Below are 22,815 nucleotides of genomic sequence, written 5' to 3' on the forward strand. Positions count from 1 at the left end.
CTCCTTTTTTTCTTCCTCTTATTTCTATTTTGTTTCAGTTTTTAATAAGTGTATGTTTCCTTTTCCTTGTTTATGTTTTATAAATTAATTTATTAGTCGTGAACATTGTAATTGGGCTTTGCCTGTTATGTTCAACAACAAATGAATAAATAAAAATGAATGAGAATTTCGATGGTCAGCTGTGAGGCAGCGAACTGTCACAGCTCACTGGACTGAATGGCATTGAATGTTGTGTTGATGTTAAATTAATCACTGCTCAGAAAGAATTAATTGAAATGCTATTGTGAGAAGTAACAACTCAATCCTGATTTAATTAAAAGAATGTAATAAAGGTGGTACGAGGGCTATTCAGAAATCAACTTCTGATTATCGATTGTGGATTGCTAGATCATTGCAGGAAGATGGTGCTTGTGCAGTAGCCATGAGTAAAGACATAATAATGCTCCCATGCATCGCACACTCATTTCCGTTCAACAGCTGTCGATAATGGACACGCAGATGTCTTCCTGGCTACATCAATATTGCATGAACCGCACTGTAGAACTTTAACTTTCGATCACCAAGAGTAGTCTCATTCCTTTTTTGGGGAACTGTACATGCACATAATCGAATAAAGGCAGTAATTATTACAATAACTTATATTATTATTTTATTTTACAAACTTTCCCTAAAATAGGGGTTGCCCTGAAGGACAAAGTATACCAAATATACAAATATTAGGAAATATGCACAATTTTATGAAAATGTTTTTGTGAGAAATATAATTATTATTATTGTGTTATTAATATACTTTATATACGTGATTTCTCAGAAGATAGATTGAATATTTTAGAGCTATCAAAAAAACAGTCTTAGCCAAAGAAGATTCAAGATTGAACTCTTTGCAGAAATTAATAAATTTGTTAGTAATAGTGCCTCTAGCACCCATTAATAACCCAATAATTTCAATGTAATTTCTGGCTGTGTAATAATTATTTAATATGCATGTACATACTGTACATAAACAAATCGCAAAGGAGAAGGGTTTTAAGAACAAAAACAGAAAGGGAAAAAGTTAATTGTTTGTAAACCATTTTCTTGTCAAAAGCAGTTGTTTATTCTGTAAATACTTCACTTCATTGGTTTAGGAGGAATTAATAGGGTCTACCTGCTTGACATGTGTGATTTGTAAATACTTCTGAGCATTTGTTTAAAAAATAATAAGAATATTGATTGAAATAAAGTATACTGATTATGTGATTGTAAAAATGTAATCCAGTTGTGATTATGTAATGAGTTTTCTTAGAGTGATTTGTCAGATGCACATATCTCGGAAAAACAAATTCATTACATTATGCTGTTGAAGGGGCACATATGATTTTTAAAACTTCCACAATTTTCATCCAAAATTTGTGAAATTTAAACTACATACACTGATCTACATTACTATCCAGTGGAGGCTCGTGAACTTGTGGATTGGGAGAGCTGCAGTAAATTTTGGTACATACAAATTTCACTTCTTGATACCATTACTAATAAGTATAGGACAAAAATAAATGTACTACATATCGAAAAATCAAAACTTCCTGACTTAGTTGGGAGATGTCTGTGGCATCATTTGCCATAATCGCTAAAAAAAAAAAAAAAAAAAAAACACTAATACCATCGATTTCAGTCTGAATTTCAGATCGGCAGACACTCAACTTGCAATCTACCAGTGCATTCTGAATTGTCTTAGAATTACCTTTCAACAGTGGCATGTTCCAAATGGTTTTTTGAGAGGCTCGTTTAGATTACTCGCGAACTTTAGCAACCCACGAAATACACCAGGGTTCTTCGAATCGTTTTTCATCATGTCCCCTAAGGGGAAGTTCATATTGGCCACAAAATTTGATACAATCAATATTTTTTTTTTAATAATTTCACGATTTTTTCTCACTTCTTGATTATGTTTGAGACTGTTTGTTTCACTTAATTGCAGAGCAGTATTAATTTTGCGTAACACAGCCAATGAAACAACATTTTTCAGGTGAGACTGTGAAGAATTGTGCATTTTGCTTTTTAGGGGCAAATGTCCTAAATGTGTCACACCACTCCTAGTCCATGCAGCATCACCACCGAAGAGGAGGCAAGGAAAACAAAATACAGATTTTTTTTGTTCACATCCACGTAACCACAAATGCTTAGCGTACATTTCATTGTTATACTTCCTTACATATATACACTATTTCGGCTGGATGAAGCTTGAATAAGATTCAGGTAACGGACGACCCTTTAATTTCACTTCATTACATCAATCTTCTCCGCAAGGGAAAGTTGAGAAAAATAAAATTAATATTCTGTAATTCACACACACTCATGCTTGCACATTTGCACTGGTTAAGTTACGGTACTAAGACGTCACACCAAAGCAACACTCGGATATACTGATGGTCAACAATTTTCTAAAACTGGAAAAGAAGTCTCTTTCGTATTTTACGTGCTATATCAAAAGGATTCTACTGTGTAATCATTTTGAGTTAAGGCAAATAATAGGTTCTGCTGGAGGCTGGATATATACATAATAAGGCAAAAGAGAATATTAATTTCATTATATTAACTCGATAAGATTCTACAACAATAAGTATGTGAAGAGAAAATAAAAATTTTGTCATTAAGTTTCAAGGGAATAGAGAATCCATTTGACGCAGCATTACAATAGCAGTGTGGGAGGGGAGGAAAGATCTTCCCTTGTAGCCTGGCTCTGCAAGCCACTGCAGGGAAATATGGGTTTTAAACAGCGGCAGTTTCCCTCTGCTTCCCTTCACCTCTCTACCCCCTGACCAAGCAAGACACACTCTCTATGAGCTGACCACCCTGCAGATCCCAGGACGACTTTGAATGCAGTGCCAATTCCAATACAGTCAACGCGCAAAAAGGTTATGCATAAGATAATAGTACATATTCCCGGCCAGATGAAATATAAAGCAATTTACCAATAAAAGCTGTAACAATTTTTCTACAAATTAAAACAAATATTATTTTTATTTTCCTGTCAAAGCAGGGAGTGCTGCAGCTCCGCAGCTCTTATGGACGGGCCGCCCCTGTTACTATCTGTACAAAATTTGGTGCTATTAGGTCTAATAGTTTTGAAATTATATTTTTAAATATATTTTATACTGACATTACTAGAAAGGCTCCTTGCATTGAAGTTTTCAAAATTTTTAATTCATATTTGCTCAAAATCTTGAAAATAGTCATAGGAATAAAAATTAAATAGCTTTTAGAGATCAGCCTAAATAGAGAGACACAATTTTTTTAACTTTATGAATTTACCATTACAGCATATTTAATCTAAGTGCAATATGAATATTCCCCAAAGGAACTTAATATTAATATTTCATACAAATACTAATTAAATTTTAGTTATCAAATTTAATTGACATTATCTGTGAGAAGTTTCAGACCAATATGACAATAACTGTAGTGCAAGAAGCTTTTTATATGCAATAAACTGCTTAAAATTTTAGAGTCGAGAATACAGCATTAAGAAGACAAAAAAAAAAAAAAAACATATCTCTCAGCTCACACACCGTATGTTTGGCTACACTTGATTATATGGTTAGATGATTTAAAACAGTGCCAAATATAATTACGATCATAAAAACAAAAAACGTAATTTTTCAGCATTATTTCACCACAGTGTCCTCTTAAATGGTAGTTGCACCTATGATGTCTTGTCCTGCGAATTGTGAGGTCCGTTCAGTTATTCAATTTCTCACGCTGAGATTCACCATCGATTGTGTCGTGTTTATGGCAACATTATGAGTGATAGTGCTGTACAGGACTGGTGCAGAAAATTTAAGAATGGGCGTGAAGATGTGCACAATGAGGGAGGTCAAGGACGACATTCAATTGTGATTCATGAACTCATTCAACAAATTGAACAAACTGTGCGTGAAAGACGCTGTTTCACAATTTCTGAACTCTCTGAAAATTTCCCACAAATTTCAAGGGCAAATTTCTATGAAATTGTTACGAAAAGGTTATGTTTCCACAAATTTTGTGCATGATGGGTGCCGAAAAATCTCACTGACCAACATAAAGCTCAGAGAATGACCTCTGCCTTCATGTTCCTTCAGCATAATCACAATGATAGTGATCAATTTCTAGACAGATTCGTGACAGGAGATGAGACATTGGTATAGTTCGTGAATGCTGAGACCAAAGAACAGTCAAAGCAGTGGATGCACATCCAATACCCTAACAAGCCAAAAAAATTCAAACAAACATTCTCGAACCAAAAGATGATGGCTTACTTACTTACTTACAAATGGCTTTTAAGGAACCCGAAGGTTCATTGCCGCCCTTACATAAGCCCGCCATCGGTCCCTATCCTGTGCAAGATTAAGCCAGTCTCTATCATCATACCCCACCTCCCTCAAATCCATTTTAATATTATCCTCCCATCTACGTCTCGGCCTCCCTAAAGGTCTTTTTCCCTCCGGTCTCCCAACTAACACTCTATATGCATTTCTGGAAAAAGATGATGGCTACAGTTTTTTTTTTTTTTGGGATCAAAAAGGAATATTGTTGACAGAATTTATGGTGCCTGGGACCACAATAACAGGAGATGTTTATTGTGAAATGCTAAAGAAGCTTCAGAGAGCAATCCAAAACAAATGCCGCGGATTGCTCTCCAGGGTGTCATTCTTCTCCATGACAATGTGAGGCCCCATACTGCTGCTTGCACAAAGGCTTTATTGGACAAGTACACATGGAAAACTTTCGAACATCCACCCTACAATCCAGACTTGGTGCCGAGCGATTACCACCTCTTTCCCAAGATGAAGACTGGTTAGCCACTCAGCACTTCAATGACGAGGAGCTCATGGAAGGAGTGAAAACCTGGCTGAGTACACAGGCAGCATCCTTTTATGAAGAAGGAATAAACAAGCTAGTCCCACACTATGATAAGTGCTTGAATTTATATGGCGACTATGTTGAAAAATAGTGTCACTATCCAGGAACGTTTTCTAGGCAACAAGTAATTTGTAACATTGTTTTTTTTTTTGTAACCAATCGGAAGTTGATTTTTGAATAGCCCTCGTGGTACAGTTGGTGGTTGCAAAATCTGGATACAATCAGGCCAGGAACCATTACTAATATCTATGCCAATCATAGCTAATATGTTCTGCTTCTTGGTTTTATGAAATCTATAATTTCTACACCTCACTTTAGTGGCAATATGTAGGCTTAAAACTAAATACATTTTGAGTTATAAACTTGTAGGACAGAGATGTGAGTAGTCCACTTAGGTTAAGAGGGAAAGATGAGCTTTCATATCCAGTGTGAACCTAACAACTTATAAAGGCGTCCCAATAAAAACATCGGATTTAATAATGTGATTAAATGCAACAAAAACAGATAACTGATAACAGTTCCGCCAACCCAACAACAATACAATGGCGCAATGTCCCAACAAGGTCTCCTTGTTGTTGGGTTGACAGCACTACTGTGTGTTCTCCTATTCATTTTTGTTACATTTATTCACATTTTTAGGTTTTCCCTCAACTCAATATGAGCAAATGCTGGGTAACTATTGGTGCTGGACCCCACACTCATTTCACCAGCATTATCACCTTCATTTCATTCGATGCTAAATAACATGAGATGTTAATACAGCATCGTAAAATAACATACTAAAAAAAATTTACATTTTTAAATTCAGCGTTCTTGTTAGGACACCCTGTAGGACAGAAAACCTCACTATTGAGAGACAAGTCTCAATTAAAGACAGATAAAAGCAGTGATCAAATTAAGGTAATGTAAGAAATGTGCATACCCCCACATCTAGGTGCTTGATACCGACAGCATCAAGCTCCTGTGTTATTCCCTTGGCTCCCACCACATACACTTTCTTCTTAAATCCTAAATCTTGTAGGTAACATGCTGCCAGATATGCTGTTGACAAAATATTTTCCTGTAAAATAAATAATAGTAACTTTTATAAGTACAAATATTTACTTTTTGATGTCAGGCATGAAAGAAATTTGCTTTCAACACGTAACAGTATATCATGTTTTCCTGTGTGTTCTAGTGGTTTTCTCTAGTGGAAGAGAAATAAAATTGGTGACTGTCTGATATTGTAGCAAGTCTGTGGGATATTCAGCAAGAAAACTGTAAACTCTTCATTTGTATCATCTGGCTACAGCTTTTACTTTCAGTTGCACTGCTGATTATCCTTCGATAATGCCCTCCAAAACCCAGAAACAAAATTTGGGCCGCCTGAATTTTCCAAGTTTCAGTTATAACATGCTGCGCATGCTCATTGCTTATTGAGCATGTGCAGTATGTTATAACTGGAACTTGGAAAATTCAGGTGGCCCAAATTTTGTTTTCAAGTCTGTACCTAATTTCAATTGCCTGTGAAAAGTTACAGGTTAAATAAATCATGAAACAACACTTCTGTCTCAGTTGCACTGCTGATTATCCTTTAATAATGTCCTCCAAGACCCAGAAACAAAATTTTCCAAGTTCCAGTTATAACATACTGTGCATTTTCAATAAGAAATGAGTATGCGCAGTATGTTATAATTGGAACTTCGAAAATTCAGGTGGCCCAAATTTTGTTTCTGGGTCTGTACCTAATTTCAATTGTCTGTAAAAAGTTATAGGTTAAAGATATAATGAAATAACACTTTTGTCTGAAAGCAAAATTTACACCACATCCAGCAGTTACAGTGACTGCATCAAGGCTTTAGACAATTTCCTGCCATGTACGTTGCAAAAGTTTTCAGTCATGTTGCCATGTTGTTTGGCTCCAAATATTGTACTAACTGCATTTTGTATGCATACAATTTTAGCCAGAGATGTACAATTCGGTGAATTGTTGTTGTTGGAATTTGCAACTCTTGTGAAACTCGCCTGAGTGACTTACGGGGACTCCTTTCAAATGCTGCTCTAACATTTTTCACTGTTACTTCTGATACTTTACAGTCTCCACCATGCTCCTTTAACACACTTCCAGTAGCTAGAAATGTATCATGCCATTTCTTTATGCTTTAAGGAGTTGGTGCACCTCAGTTAAACACTCATCTAAATCTTCTTTGTACACTAACAATGGATTTAAACTCAACAAACCAGAGTACCGTATTACCTGCATGACACGGAAGCTCATGACCCACCTGTGCTCCCATCTTTAGATGACAATTGAAAACATTACAAAACTAGACGAGTTTTCCTTTCAGATGGCACCTTCTGTTTCATTATATCTTTAACTGTTAACTTTTTACAGGCAATTTAAATTAGGTATATTCGAGGAGAACATCTTTTATACTGATGCCTACTGCAGATATAATTTGCACAGCGCCACACATCTCTCTGAGAATATTATGCAACTATTTAGTAATAATTGGATAAGAGTGCCAATAGTATAATTACAAACCATGATTTTTAAAAGTCTCATGTGCAATTTCTCCATTCTCACTTCGAAATTGAACTATGTAAACTAGAAACCAAATTGTGAATATCATATACACACATCAAAAAAAGTTTTGCATCATCTGTCAACCAGACCTTCAATAAAAGACAAGACCAAGGAAAGGTAAGGAATGAAAATGTATTTATTTTTAACAGTTGTTGACAAAATTATAACAATGGTGTGGATGCCAAATGAAAATTGAGTATTGGCTGGAATGCCAAATCTCTATCCTAGCAACTTCAATAGAATGCAGTGCTTTCTCTTGCATTGATTAATGCTTGGACTCTTCGTGGATACTCTTTACCAGCACATTTATCGACTGTTGATCCATTCTGTCCCTTCTTCAAAGCAATTCTGCATAGGTCTTCAAGATTGCGAGGGGGGTCAGGGAGCGCAAGAATGGCTCTCTTTAATTGATCCCAGACATGCTCAATTGCATTCATGTCTGGAGAACATGTTGGCCATTCAAGCCTGCCAATTCCTTCAATATTATAGAAGTCATTGATGACAACCGCACGATGGACTCTGGAGTTATCGTCCATAAACATGAATCCTTCTCTGAAGTGCTGATTACACGGTGCTACTATGGCTTGAAGAATATTGTCCTTATACTGTGGAGCCCTCAGCATTCCTTGGATCGACACCAATTGTGTCTGGCGACCCCACATAATGCCCCCCACCTGCAAAACATCACTGATCTGCCACCTTGCTGCATTCGATTGTAGGGGTGTCTGAGTCGTGCAGCATTACCTGATTCTCTCCACACACACATTGTCAATGATTATCTAGCACAGCGTTTCTCAAACTTTTTTGAAGTGGGAACCACTTTTTTAAGTCAGAACAGTTACGCGGACCACCTTACTCTTGTTCCCTTCAAAAGCAAATTTATCATTTTTGTAGCATATTTTAATACCAGTATACTTCTATTTTAAAATAGAATTAATTGATTATAATACTTTTGTAATTATATTTTTTGTAGCCAATCACAAGTAACTTATAACAAATTCTGTGCAGTGTTGATTCATTGCTTGCCTGTTAGCAGTTAGTTGTTTGAAATACTTCTTATGTGGTACATGCTAGTAGTTGTCCATGTCTCTGTTAAATAGTACCCATTATAAATAATGGAAAACTGGCTTCGATCCAGATCTTTGAAAAGAAAGGAACATGATGATACGCTTTATTTAGGCAGTGCTAATAGTTCAGAAGCTATGTGTGAAGAAGTATATTAATTATAGTGCATTAAATAAATATCTAGCCCTAGTGGTAGCTATTCAAAGAAAAAATACTTTCGTAAATATGACAAGAGTTATTTGGAACTTGGATTTGTTTGGTGTGGCAATGAAAGTGAACCAAAATCTCGGTGCGTTGTTTGTTACGAAGTGTTTTTAAACGAATGTATGAAACCCGTGAAATTAAAACAACACTTAGAGATGAAACACGCAAGTCTAAAAAGTTAACTTGTCGGATTTGAAAATAAGTAGAGTCTAAAATTTCTTATATCGTCATCTGGAAAAACAAATAAAAAAATTAATGCAGAAATATGGCTGATTTTCAACAAGTAAAGATACAATTTGACACGTTCTATTATTGGTGTACGATGAACAGTAGTGCTCATTTCAATGTGCAGACTGGGTGTCGGCAAAACTATTAAGAAAGTCATCAATACATGAAAAGGTTTGGTACTTTGGTCCTCTGTTATGAATTTGGGTGGTCCCTGGCTGGGTTACAGACTCGGCGCCATATATGCAGGGAAAAGATGGCGAGAAATGCCACGTTCATAGTGCTTTAAATCCTTCTTTTTTTGCCGAGAGTAGAGTGGGAAGTGGGTAGACGGGTAGGGTAAGAAATTTCATAAAATATTAGTACTGGGAGAAAAAGTGAAAGGCGATTGCCATGTGTGATTTCCAAACTCTGAGATTTTCAGCTATATTGTGATACACAATTCGTTTGAATTTTATTTTTTCTTCTGTCTTTTTTGAAGGACCACAAGGGCAGAACTCGAGGACCACAGGTGGTCCGTGGACCATAGTTTGAGAAACACTGTCTAGCACAAGGCATATTCAGCATTCGTCCGTGAATAGAACTTTGTGCCAATTTTGTACAGTCCATTGGTGATGATTTCTTGCCCAGGTGTAACGTCCATGGTGCCTGGGTGTAAGAGTTGGGCCTTGCCATGTCTGGAGTGCAGTCTGCTATCATATAATCGGTTTCATACAGTCTGAATGGATATGCGTCTCCGTGTCGCAGTTTGAAAGTCATTGTTAATCATGCCAGTAGTATTCTCAGCATTTCTCATGGCAATAATTCACAGATATTGGTCATCACATTCTGTTGTTACCCGTGGACCACTACGAGGCATGTCGTCGACATTACCTGTGTTTTGGAAGTGATTCCAGGTTCGTACCACATCACTCTGGTTCAATCCTAAGCACCTCACTACTTGCCTTGAAGACAGTCCTTCCTGACATAGAGAAACAATCCTCACACAGTTGAAGTTCGTAACTGACTGCCTTGCCATTCTTCAACATCCTTAGAATGAAATAAAACTGTTTTACCCTGAGAGATAAGATTTCTTGTACTTCTGTTTACTTTTTCAGTCGATTTCTAGACTTCTACTGTTTCTCAACATTGTAAAATTGAAAGCTCCATTACGTGGGAGACACTTCCCTACACGAGAAGACATTGCCATTGCAGTGCGATGTGAGATTACCAGATGGCACAATAGAGCAGCTGATGGTATTCATCACCTTCTTCATCATTGGCAGAAAATGGTTGATTGTCTTGGTGATTACTTCGAAGGCTCTTAATGTATTATTATGTGTGCAGACTATTTTGTTCAACATTATTATGGTAGATGTATTTTTTTTATTTTTACTTTTCTCTCTGATTACAATACTTCCTGAGTAACCCATGTAACAGACATGATTGATAAAGTACAGTGTGTTATTTCATATGTATATTATGAAATGTTTGTATAACAACACATTTGCCTGCAAAAATATAGTTGCCACGACTTAGTAAAGGTCTTTTTCCCTCCGGTCTTCCAACTAACACTCTATATGCATTTCTGGATTCGCCCATACGTGCTACATGCCCTGCCCATCGCAAACGTCTGGATTTAATGTTCCTAATTATGTTAGGTGAAGAATACAATGCGTGCAGTTCTGTGTTGTGTAACTTTCTCCATTCTCCTGTAACTTCATCCTGCTTAGCTCCAAATATTTTCCTAAGAACCTTATTCTCAAACACCTTTAACCTATGTTCCTCTCTCAGAGTGAGAGTCCAAGTTTCACAACCATACAGAAGAACCGGTAATATAACTGTTTTATAAATTCTAACTTTCAGATTTTTGGACAGCAAACTGGATGATAAAAGCTTCTCAACCGAATAATAACACGCACTTCCCATATTTATTCTGCGTTTAATTTCCTCCTGAGTGTCATTTATATTTGTTACTGTTGCTCCAAGATATTTGAATTTTTCCACCTCTTCGAAGGATAAATCTCCAATTTTTATATTTCCATTTCGTACAATATTCTGATCACGAGACATAATCATACACTTTGTCTTTTCGGGATTTACTTCCAAACCGATCGCTTTACTTGCTTCAAGTAAAATTTCCGTGTTTTCCCTAATCGTTTGTGGATTTTCTCCTAACATATTCACGTCATCTGCATAGACAAGAAGCTGATGTAACCCGTTCAATTCCAAACCCTGCCTGTTATCCTGAACTTTCCTAATGGCATATTCTAGAGCGAAGTTAAAAAGTAAAGGTGATAGTGCATCTCCCTGCTTTAGCCCGCAGTGAATTGGAAAAGCATCAGATAGAAACTGACCTATACGGACTCTGCTGTATGTTTCACTGAGACACATTTTAATTAATCGAACTAGTTTCTTGGGAATACCAAATTCAATAAGAATATCATATAATACTTCCCTCTTAACCGAGTCATATAGTAGTTGACTCGCTAGAAAATGCAGCGAAATGTTTGATATCACCTACTTGTAAAGGCTAAAACTTTTAAAAAATACTTGCAGTAAGAATAAATATATCAATCACAGTGAAAAAAGTAACAGGGCAGTTCCTGGACCTTTCTCTTCACACAGAATTTAAGTCTCGTGAAGAAGTTTTCTATGTAAGTAGAGTCGATGGCAATTTAGAAGGCAGTAGTCTGCTAGCGTTTGCATCAAGAGAGACAGATGAGAGAGCAAGGCAGCGTACAAAATTGCCACATCATACTTCACGCGCAATACCAATAGCACAGGAGAGAATTTAAATGATCAAAAGACAATAATGACCTTAGCCATTGATTACTGTAAGCATTACACCAAACAAATCCTCTTTCCTTCATTAACAATATTCTTTGGACGGTTCTCAATCCCACACCACATGCTTCTGCTGTCGTTTCTTGCACGTTGACAACGTTGCAGATAGCATCAAGATGGCCGGCAGCATTCTGCTCGTCAATGTTTTTAAAAAAATTATACACCTTAAACACTATTTTCCGCACCTGCCTGTGCAATACTTGTCTTTTTACAGTCTCTTCTTCCATTTATTTATCTTACACACAAACAGTAAATGTTAGTTTTATTTATTCAATGTATTGAAACACTCACACGTGAACAAACGAACTTGGGAAGTACTTGTTATAGACTGATTCTGATTGGTTCTACTGTACAAGCTTGTGACATCACATACCAGAAATGCTCCAGTGCATATAACAGCTGACCGTCTTCCAAAATGTCATCTAGTCTAGTTTCATATTACTTTTTACAATTAATTTAGTATTAATTTTAAATTAAATATGCAGTGCAATACACATTACTTAATTTTTAATATGTGCATAAGAGAAATATTACAATGGTAATTGTTCAGAATAATATCCTTTTTTGTTACAAAATAGCAATGGCATACATATTTGGAATGTATTACTAGTGCTCAATACAATGGTGTAATTTTTATTTGACGCAAATGTTTGGAGCATAATATTAAAATTCATCATAAATTATGGACGATTCATCATTGTTCGTATAGGCCTATCATTGTTGCTGGAACCATATTACTTATTATTTGCTACAGAGGATGCATTTTATGATGTAATGAATTATGCTAGAAGTGTAGTATGTTGCTTGATTTAGTAGTTAGGATGGTTTCAACTAATACAGGTGCTGAAGATGTAAGCATCTCTGGTGAATGTAGCAGCTATAAAGTGGCGGCGGCGGCGGCAGCAGCAGCAGCAGCAGCAGCAGTAGTAGTAGTAGTACAACTGTTTAACCTAGTGATTCTCTACACCATTTCTTCAAGGCAGTCACTGTGTTGTATTCACTACATGTTTAGACTAAGTTTTATGAATTTACTAGCTGAAAGCACCCGGCATTGCCCGCATTGTCTTTTTTTCTTATTTTTATAATTAAATTGGTTGTTGTTGTTTTCTAATGCCAGGTGTTTGACAATAAAGTCATTTGACCTCTTGCACTCCAATATTTTTCAAAGATATTATCATGACCAGCCAATGAAGCACAGATTTTGAGGTGTTCCAAATCCATTTCTTGGTTTGAGTTGCACAATGGGCAGTTAGGAGACTGATATATTCCAATTCTATGCAGGTATTTAGCCAAACAATCATGGCCTGTTGCCAATCTAAATGCAGCTACAGAAGATTTTCGTGGTAAATCGGGAATTAACTGTGGATTTTGATGCAGAGAGTTCCACTTTTTCCCTTGGGATTGAGTTATCAAATTTTGTTTGTTGAAGTCTAAGTAAGTAGATTTAAAAAATCTCTTCACAGAGTAATACGTAGATTTAGTAACAGGTCTGTAAGTAGCAGTGCTGCCCTTCTTTGCTAAAGCATCTGCATTCTCATTTCCCAGGATTCCACAATGGGATGGTATCCATTGGAATACAATTCTTTTATTGAGTGATATTAATTGAGAGACCATTTTAGTTATCTCTGCTGTTTGAGATCAAGGTGTGTGTGTAGAGACGATTGATAGAATAGCTGCTTTGGAGTCTGACAATATAACTGCATTCCTAAATTTATTGATGGGGCATAGAAGATTCCTGAGACATTCACTTATGGTAATGATTTCACCATCAAAACTTGTTGTTCCATATCAAAGTGATCTATAAAGTGAGAACAGACAGCACGTAACACCTGCACCGGCACCTTTTTCTCTGGAGATCAAGGATCCGTCGGTGTATAAATGAAGCCAGTTTTGTGGAGGGTACCTAATATTAATTGTCTCTAAAGACAATTGTTTCAGTATTTCAGTGTTTACTTCTGATTTCAGTATTTCTTCTGTTAAATTTAGATTATATTCTATATTTAATAGAGTTAAAGAGTTTGGTTTAATTTGTAAGTTTTCTTTTAAATTCGGGATATTGATTTTCTGTTTTAATTCTTGAATAATGGATATGAAACTTTTTTGAGTTTTCAATCTACAGAGAGGACTGTATGAATGCCAATTGTTTCCTGGTAATCTGATAAGTTTTTCATATTGAATCAGTGCTTTTTTTTTTCTATTGTCATTTTGATACTGTTAATATTAGTGAGGAATCTCATAGAATCTATTGGAGTTGTTTTGATTCCACCAGTAATGAGTCTGAGAGCTTGGTTTTGAACATATTCTATGGTTGTTAGACTTTTCGAAAATCTCAGAAACTAAACTGTAAACAACCAAAACGAATTGTCTTTATTAAGCTTTCTTTGCCATAAAGATGAATCTTTATATAGTGTCACTTACATGAATTAATGAACTTCTTAGCCAATTGTCTAAAAGGATTAACTCAATTTAAAACAACTGTAAATCAGGCAACGTGCCTTACGTTCAAATGTTTTTTTAATTTGTATGTCCGTGTGTATATCTGCTTATTTATTTATTCTGGGATAGTTAAGACCATCAGGCCTTCTCTTTCACATCACCAGAAATATAAATAAAATAATAAAAAAATCAAACTATAAATAAAGTAAAATCAAACGAAAATTTATACAGGTTACAGTCACAAAATTTAAACGAGTTAGCATTGTCTTGTAGCAAAACAAAAAACACTCCTCGGTCCCTATATGCCACGTAGCGTTATCTCGATATTCTACAGATCTGACATTTTATTTCTGCTGGTCTGTTAAATTTCTTAGTCATGGGAGTCAGCGTATTAAAAAAACATTACAACCTTTCGGCCATCTCCTTTCTCCCCATAACGCAAATATGACGTTGCACAGGGGCAGAGATAAAATAATTATAAGATCTGTACAGTGATCTGAAGCCATACATTTCACGTAATTTTATGTCTATGTCTGCTTTCACTTGAATTTCAGGGACAGCTTATGATAAACAGGGAATTCCCTTGTTTCAAGTCTGAACCCATTGGGATGTCATTATGAGCTAAAATTTATCTCTCTGTCAGTCGTACCAAATAATAATATACGTAGGATATTTAATTTATACTGGAGAATTTTTTACCCCTTTACCGCTGTACATCTGCTTATATCATACCCGTTTTTTAATATGAATTGAGAAATTATATCTCACAAATTCAGAACATATTAATTATATTAATTCTTATTTTATATAATTACAAAATACAGGTACAATATAAACTCGCAATAAATCACTTTTTAACATAAAGACTAATATGCTGTGGGACGTATACAGGTATTTTAGAAATTAAGAGACTGTTCTTTTCACAACGCGTAACATGTGATTATACACCTAGAATTTCGCAATAACACATTTTCGGACATTAACAACAATATTTTGAGAGATGTATGTTTTAGAATTAATGCAGTGTTATTTTCAGTCATATTACGTATTCGTACATCCACATAATCTACTCCATTAAGACTATGACAAAATTATTGAATTGCTTTTCGATATGCGTAAACTTTTTTTTTTTTTTCTTCCACTCCTTTGTATAAAATATTTGAACGAGGATTGAGAGACTTCTCTTTCTGCACCTTCAGCCATCTTACATGTCATACCAACATAACTTACGAGACATTACCGAACGTTTCACGCTAGTTTGCATGACAAACGTTCCACGCTAGTTTGCAATGTTCCAGCAGGATGGTTGAACGGGTATTTTAAAATGTATATATTGATAGCTATCGAAATGACTGCCGTATGTGGTTGTCTTAATCTTACCAAGCTGAGCATTGTTAAAAATGAAGATGAAGCACAAATGTGGTGCCGGAAGGAGCGTTGAGAGACTTCTGTTCCTATTGAGGACATGTACCAAGACATTACGAATGTTTCGCGCTAGTTTGTAATGTTCGAGCAGGAATTTTAAAATATGTTGTTGTTGTTGTTATTTTCTAATGCCAGACGTTTGACAATAATGTCATTTGACCTCTTGCACTCCAATATTTTTCAAAGATATTATCATGATCACCCACTGAAGCACAGATTTAATTTTAAAATATATATTCGTAGTTGTGGAAATGGCTGCAGTAGGTGATTGTATTAATATTAGAAAGCTGAGCATTCTTAATAGTGAAAATGAAGCATAACAGTGGTGCCGGGAGAAAGGTCTGCTTCTCGCAAATATGGAATGTCCACTTTGTGGGGAATTGCTGTATCCTCAATTTCCCAGGAGAGTAAAAAAAAATGCGCAGGGCATGAGGTTTATGGAACATTTAAGTTGTCTGCTGAAATAACACATTTTTCAGTCGTGCGAGATTGTCAACCATGAGAGTTCTTCTTATAATGTACGGTTTTGCTGTAAAGTTTTCGTACTTCCAGACAATAAGGGAGTGCGATGAGACTAATGTACCAGACGTAGCGGAGTCAACGATCGCAGATTGGTTTTCATACTTGAGGGAAGTGTGTAGAGGTAAGAAAATGAAGTGTTATGGCAGATTAGGTTAGTTTAGGCTTCTATTATGCCTTAGGTAATTATCTGACAGGTTAGGTTAGGTTAGTTTAGGATTTTACTGACAGGTTAGGTTAGTTTAGACTTTTATGATGCGTTATGTAATTATTTGTGTTAGGTTAGGTTAGTTTAGACTTTTATGATGCGTTGCGTAATTATCTGTGACAGGTTAGGTTAGGTTAATTTAGGGTTTTGGTGACAGGTTGGGTTAGGATTTTAGTGACAGGTTAGGTTAGTTTAGACTTTTATTATGTGTTACGTAATTATCTGTGACAGGTTAAGTTAGGTTAGTTTAGGGTTTTGGTGACAGGTTAGGTTAGTTTGGGATTTTAGTGACAGATTAGGTTAGTTTAGAATTTTATTATGCGTTACGTAATTATCTGTGACAGGTGACAGTTTAGGGTTTTAGTGACAGATTAGGTTAAGATTTTAGTGTCATGTTAGGTTAGTTTGGACTTTTATTATGCGTTACGTAATTATCTATGACAGATTAGGTTAGGTTAGTTTAAGGTTTTAGTGGCAGGCTAGGTTAGGTTAGTTTAGAGTTTTAGTGACAGGTTAGGTTAGGTTAGGGTTTTATTATAGTTTCATATACGAAACTGTGGCAGATTTTGTTAGGATAGTTTAGCGTTTTGTTATGCCTTGTGTGGGCAAATATGTGGCAGATTAGATGGGGTTAGTTTAGGCTTTTAGTGACAGGTTAGGTTAGGTTAATTTAGACTTTTATTGTAGTGTGCATATACGAAACTGTGGCAGGTTAGGTTATGAAAGTTTATGCTTTTGTTATGCCTTGTGTAGGCAAATCTGTGACAGGTTAGGTTGGATTAGTTTAGGATTTTAGTGAGGGGTTAGGTTAGGTTAGAATAGTTTAGGCTTTTGTTATGCCTTGTGTAGGCAACTGTGGCAGGTTAGGTTGGGTTAGTTTAGGATTTTAGTGAGAGGTTAGGTTAGGTTAATTTATTGTGGTTTGCATATATGAAACTGTGACAGGTTAGGTTAGGATAGTTTAGGCCTTTTTATCCCTTGTGTAGGCAAATCTGTGGCAGGTTAGGTTGGGTTAGTTTAGGATTTTAGTGACAGGTTAGGTTAGGATAGTTTAAGCTTTTTTATGCCTTGTGTAGGCAAATCTGTGGCAGGTTAGGTTGGGTTAGTTTGGGATTTTAGTGAGAAGTTACGTTAGGTTAATTTAGGCTTTTATTGTGCTTTGCATACACGAAACTGTGACAGGTTATGTTAGGATATTTTAGGCTTTTATTATGCCTTGTATAGGCGTGTCTGTGACAGGTTTCGTTAGATTAGTTTAGGCTTTGCATATACGAAACTCTGACAGGTTAGGTTGGGTTTTTCTAGGCTTTTGTTTGCTCTAAGTTTTATTTTTCTTTCAGACAGTCTGGATCGCTGTTACAAGAACAAACCTGGAATTGGAGGGCTGAATCATATAGTAGAAATTGATAAATGCAAAACAGGATGTAGGAAATTTGAGGCTGGTTGTGTTGTGGAGGGTTCTTGACTTTTGGGCATGATAGATCGTGAGACGAAGGAAGTGCGATTGGTGATTCGTCCGAATAATAAGAGGGGCAAAGATACTTTGCTTCATCTTATTCAGAAACATGTCACCGCTCAAACTACAATAATGACGGACTGTTGGAAGAGATATGAAGGCCTGGATCTTAACAATTTCCATCATTTGACTGTAAATCATAGCCTCAACCTTGTTAATCCAGTGAGCGGTACATGCACGAACTTAATCGAAAACGCATGGCGTGGACTTAGGGGACGTGCACAAGGAAGACCTCAGTGATCACCTTTGTGAATATTTATGGAGGAAGGATTCTTCGAGGCTAGTGCGCGATCCTTTTTAGGCTCTGGTTGAAGATGTAAAATTACTCTATCCTGGCGGTGTCCATTTTGAAGAAGGTGAAAGCGACTAGTGTGGCTGTCGTGAAGAAGTAGTGATTTTTTTGTTTTTGGTCTTTTTTTTTTACATTGTCAGTTGAAGTGCATCATTGTCATAATGGCAGGCTTCAAAAGAAAGTTCCGTAGTGAAATTTGTGTGTTTATTCTAGTATTATGGATTGACTAGAAAACAGAACATTTGCACTTGCATTACGTTGGACGTGTCATTTAACACCTAATTTGCCACATATTTCTATAATTAGTTTACTTGAAACGCTTACCAATAGAATGCTTAAGTTTTAAAATGCATCTCCACAAAAATTCCATCAAATTCGCTTTGAAATTCGACCATTTTCTGTTGCAAAATCGTCGGAAGTCCCTCAACTCTCGTTTAACTAAATATAGTTGAGAATGTGAAAAACACGGAGTTTTTAAGTTAATGTCTGCTACTCTGAGTGACTGTCTTAGAGCATCATTTTAATATGGCCATTACAAATGCTAGTCACACTGAAATTGCAATTGAGGACCGTTTTTGCAAAACTTGCTAACTGAAAAAACTAAACTTTACTAAGATAACTTTAACATCGTGTAGAGGCCTGCTTTATGTTAACGAATCCACCAAAATCTCAATTTTGCAAATTTTGCAGTTAGCAAGTTTTGCAAAAACGGTCCTCAATTGCTTAAAATCGAATTCCAAGAAATGTTAGTGGGCATCAATAGCAATATATGGGATAAAAACATCTTCTCCTTTCGTTTTTCCAATTAATATTGTCACTTCTATTAAGTTTCGCATGAGTTTTTCACATCAATTCCTGTTCCATTGCATAATTTTGGCTGGTCAGTATTTCGCACTAGTACAATTGGTGATTCAATATTAAGTATTAAATTATGTGGTAGCAATCCCTGTAGTGTGAAAGAATTCAGATGAATAAGACACAGCTTTCTCACTATCTAGAACTGCATTGAGAAATTCATAATACGGTACTGGACTGTGTAAAGATATTTATTGCATGAATTGTCTAGATTTCAGCCTTCATGACGTATCAATAATGCCATTTAATTTCTTGTTATAATTTCCATGGCCTTGTCAAAGTTGATGTTGAATACAACAGACTATAATAAAAAAAACAATTGACTATAGAAGATTACATTTTAGTATTACACATAAATGTTTGATAGTATATATTTTTATTTTTTAATTAATTTAACGCCCATTTGCACAATTTTAATGTAGACTATGTTTTTCCCCTGGTTATGAAGGTTAAATGTGTAAACTTTGGCACATATCTGTCAAAGCATGTAGATTTGTATAGAGAACATACATACATAGACCTACATACATACATACATACATACATACATACATACATACATACATACCCACATTCACTTTTATATATTAAGATTTATTTCAGTATTTTATTTGGTAAGGTTAGGGTCTTGTAGAACCATTTCACTTCAAATTAATTATTCTAATGAAATATGGTGTGTTTACTGTATTTGGCACATATTAGTGGTAATGTCTGATCATGGGGATTGTGTTGCACTATGTTTTACCCTCTACAAGCATACATTTCCATAAATATTGTGAGTTGAAGGTTAGATGTGGGAATAACTGACAGGAGACCGAGGACTGTGACAAGATTTAGTGTGTGTTAGATGGTCCTGTTGAAGCAAACAAATACCCAGGTTAATTTACATGCTTAAAATGTATTTTTCTAAATAAGTATTTTTCCGGTATTTAGTTACCCTTTCTAAGCAAGAATGGCAAAAGAACTAACCTATTAAAAAAAAAAAAAAAAAAAAAAAAAAAAAAAAAGGAGCTATTTGAATATTTACCAAAACAATTTAGAACCTAAGACTAGCGTTTTTTCTTTGTCTCTTTTCTTATCCTAACTATTAAAGTAATACGGCTTATTCATACACTATATTGCATAGATCTACACTTTGTTCCATAATGTTTGACAGGAAAAGTAAACATTGCCGACAGAGGAGGAGAGAAGTATAATTGCTATTCAACCAGTGACAGATGTCTCATTCCATGCTTGTCTTGAAGTTGGGCAGCATAGAATGCTTCAGACTGCCCAAGTTCAAGTCAAGAGTGGAATGAGCCTCTGTCATTGGTTGAACAGCAATTATACTTCTCTCCTCTTCTCCCAGCAATATTTACTTCTCCTGTCAGACATCATGGAACGAAGTATAGTGTACTAACCTTTGTTGCTGGATATCCAAGATTGGTAAATTTGGATACATATTCTTCTCGAGATTTGGTACTGTTGTTGGTTACATAGAAGACATTTTTGCCTAGTTTTGCAAGTTCAGTGATAGCATGAGGAGAACCTGGAATCACTATGTTTCCAAGCCATAAAACACCTGAACATAAAAGATGGATAAAAATTAATTTCATTTATAACGATTTTCATAGAATTCTTAAATTCTTTCCATGTGTCAGATTGGTCAATTTAATGAATGTCACAAATTCCTGAGTATTATTACACAGCAAGTACTTTTTACATACTACACATGGTAGAATCGAACAGACTGATAAAGGGCCTATGTTCACTTGTAGAACTCTTACCAGGGAAAAAATGCTTCACGTAAAATAATACATATGTGAATATCAGTCCATTATCCCTCTCTTTCGATAAAACAAAACAATAAATTTAAAGTATTGTAACTATTACATAATTTATACATATCCATGGGAAAGGCACCAGTTCCAACAAATCTACAGCATTCACAAAAACAATTCACAATTCTATAGGGCAACATATTATGTGGACTTAACAGTAGCTTTTGTTTTCAATTTTTAAAATGTTGAATCGTATGTGTATTAATTAAATATAAATCCTTCAGTAACTGTCACAATTTATTAGACCTAATGGTTATACAAATAAAATATTAGGTCATAATTATATAAGTAAAATATGACTGGGCTTAGCGCTTTTGCCGTGTGTGGCATAATCAGGTCTAAGGGATAATATATACCAAGTTGTATGAACATAAAAACATGAAGTGTGTGAAAATATAATGTAACTTTACAAAATACATAAGGATGGCTATAAATAATGATTAAAAACGATAACATATGACAAACAGCTCAAACATAGGATTGTGATAAGAAAAACCTCTATACTAATATCCCGCTTAATGAAACTTTTCAAATTATACCTGAAAGACTAAGAAAGTTCAATATAGACAACAAAATTATAGATCAATTAATTAATTTGCTTTCTGTCTGCTCAAAACAAAATTATTTCTGTTTCGATAACAAATATTTTCAACAAACTGAAGGAGTAGCAATGGGAAATCCTCTCTCAGGCTTTCTAGCCAAGGTATTTTTGCAAAATTTGGAAGATAATCACATCAAAAACCTTTCGTCTAAACATAATATAATTTCTCATAATAGACAGGCCTATGTTGACGATACCTTGATAGTTTTTGGAAGTCATACCGATACGCAGCAAGAAATTTTACACTCCTTTAATAATATACATCCTAACTTGAGATTTACGTCTGAATTTGAAATTAAAAAATTAATCAACTTCCTATGTTAAAAAATTATTAGAAAGTCTAATCACTTTGATTACGATATTGCAGAAAATCTACAAATACCACCCATACTATTCATAACCAATCTAACCACCTTCAATCTCATAAATTTGGCACCTTCACATTTTTAATTGACAGATTATTGAAAGTTCCACGCTCCAAGAAAAACTTTACAAAACAATATAAATACATAGTAAGCCTTGCCATAGAAAATGGTTTTAATAAAAAAAATGATACACTTCTTGAAATCCCTGCTACCTACATAAAAAGTCAGACACCACACTCGCTTCTATAGTAGCCAACAAAATATATATATATATATTGGAATGTAATGACTTTTTATAATAATGTTTCTTTATAAGTTACATAATTGAAAGAAAAAAAAAAAGAGAATGTAAAGGTAACTTTCAAAACTTGTAACAAACTTGATAACATTATTCCTAACAATATTCATACATCTGATAAACATGCCAATGGAGGAGTACACATGTTACATTGCAAGAATTGTACACAAATACATTGGCCAGACCAAAAGAAATTATAGGACTAGATATTCGGAACATGAAGCAGATTTTTGTCATAGGAGAAATAGATCAAAATTTGCATCTCACTTAATAGAGAATAACCATGAACTTCAGAAAATGTCAGAAGCCTTATAAATTTTAAAACCGATATATAATGAAAAAATCAGTAATGTTGCCAAAGAATTTTGTATTGCCAAATTTCCCAATAGTAATATTCCTTTACTCAATGAACAACTACCTAACTTAAATAACAATGTTATTCAGTCAACATCATGCAACCGTCTATGCAGTGTCACATATCTCCATCTGATTATTCTCTGTAAGTTATAATTTACTTTACTTCTATTTCACCTTTTTATTTTCACTTCACTAAATTTCTTTTATAGAATTTTTCGGATATTCAAAACGCTTTCACGACTTTCCATCGTGATGATGGGCCACAAACATTACCCCATTTAACTCTGTAACTTTACGCATCCACACCAAATATTGTAATTTTTTAAGATTTCTACTTCAATGTATGTTATCTGTAA

General features: G+C 35.1%; 1 protein-coding gene across 8 annotated transcripts in view; it reads right to left on the minus strand.

The window, feature by feature from the left end:
- The window catches only part of LOC138715379 (glycerol-3-phosphate phosphatase-like), a 181,222-nt gene that overhangs the window by 144,459 nt on the left and 13,948 nt on the right, over positions 1 to 22,815 (minus strand). For 6 of the 8 annotated variants that reach the window (XM_069848235.1, XM_069848234.1, XM_069848232.1 and 3 more), the window contains exons 2-3: positions 20,419 to 20,579; positions 5,804 to 5,941 (exon numbers count right to left, since the gene is read on the minus strand). In XM_069848235.1, coding sequence (XP_069704336.1) covers positions 5,804 to 5,941; positions 20,419 to 20,579 — 299 coding nt within the window. The remainder of the gene's footprint in view (positions 1 to 5,803; positions 5,942 to 20,418; positions 20,580 to 22,815) is intronic. The other 2 variants (XM_069848237.1, XM_069848236.1) reach the window with 2 other exon arrangements.

Source organism: Periplaneta americana, chromosome 15, assembly GCF_040183065.1.
Source record: "Periplaneta americana isolate PAMFEO1 chromosome 15, P.americana_PAMFEO1_priV1, whole genome shotgun sequence".
NCBI lineage: Eukaryota > Metazoa > Arthropoda > Insecta > Blattodea > Blattidae > Periplaneta > Periplaneta americana.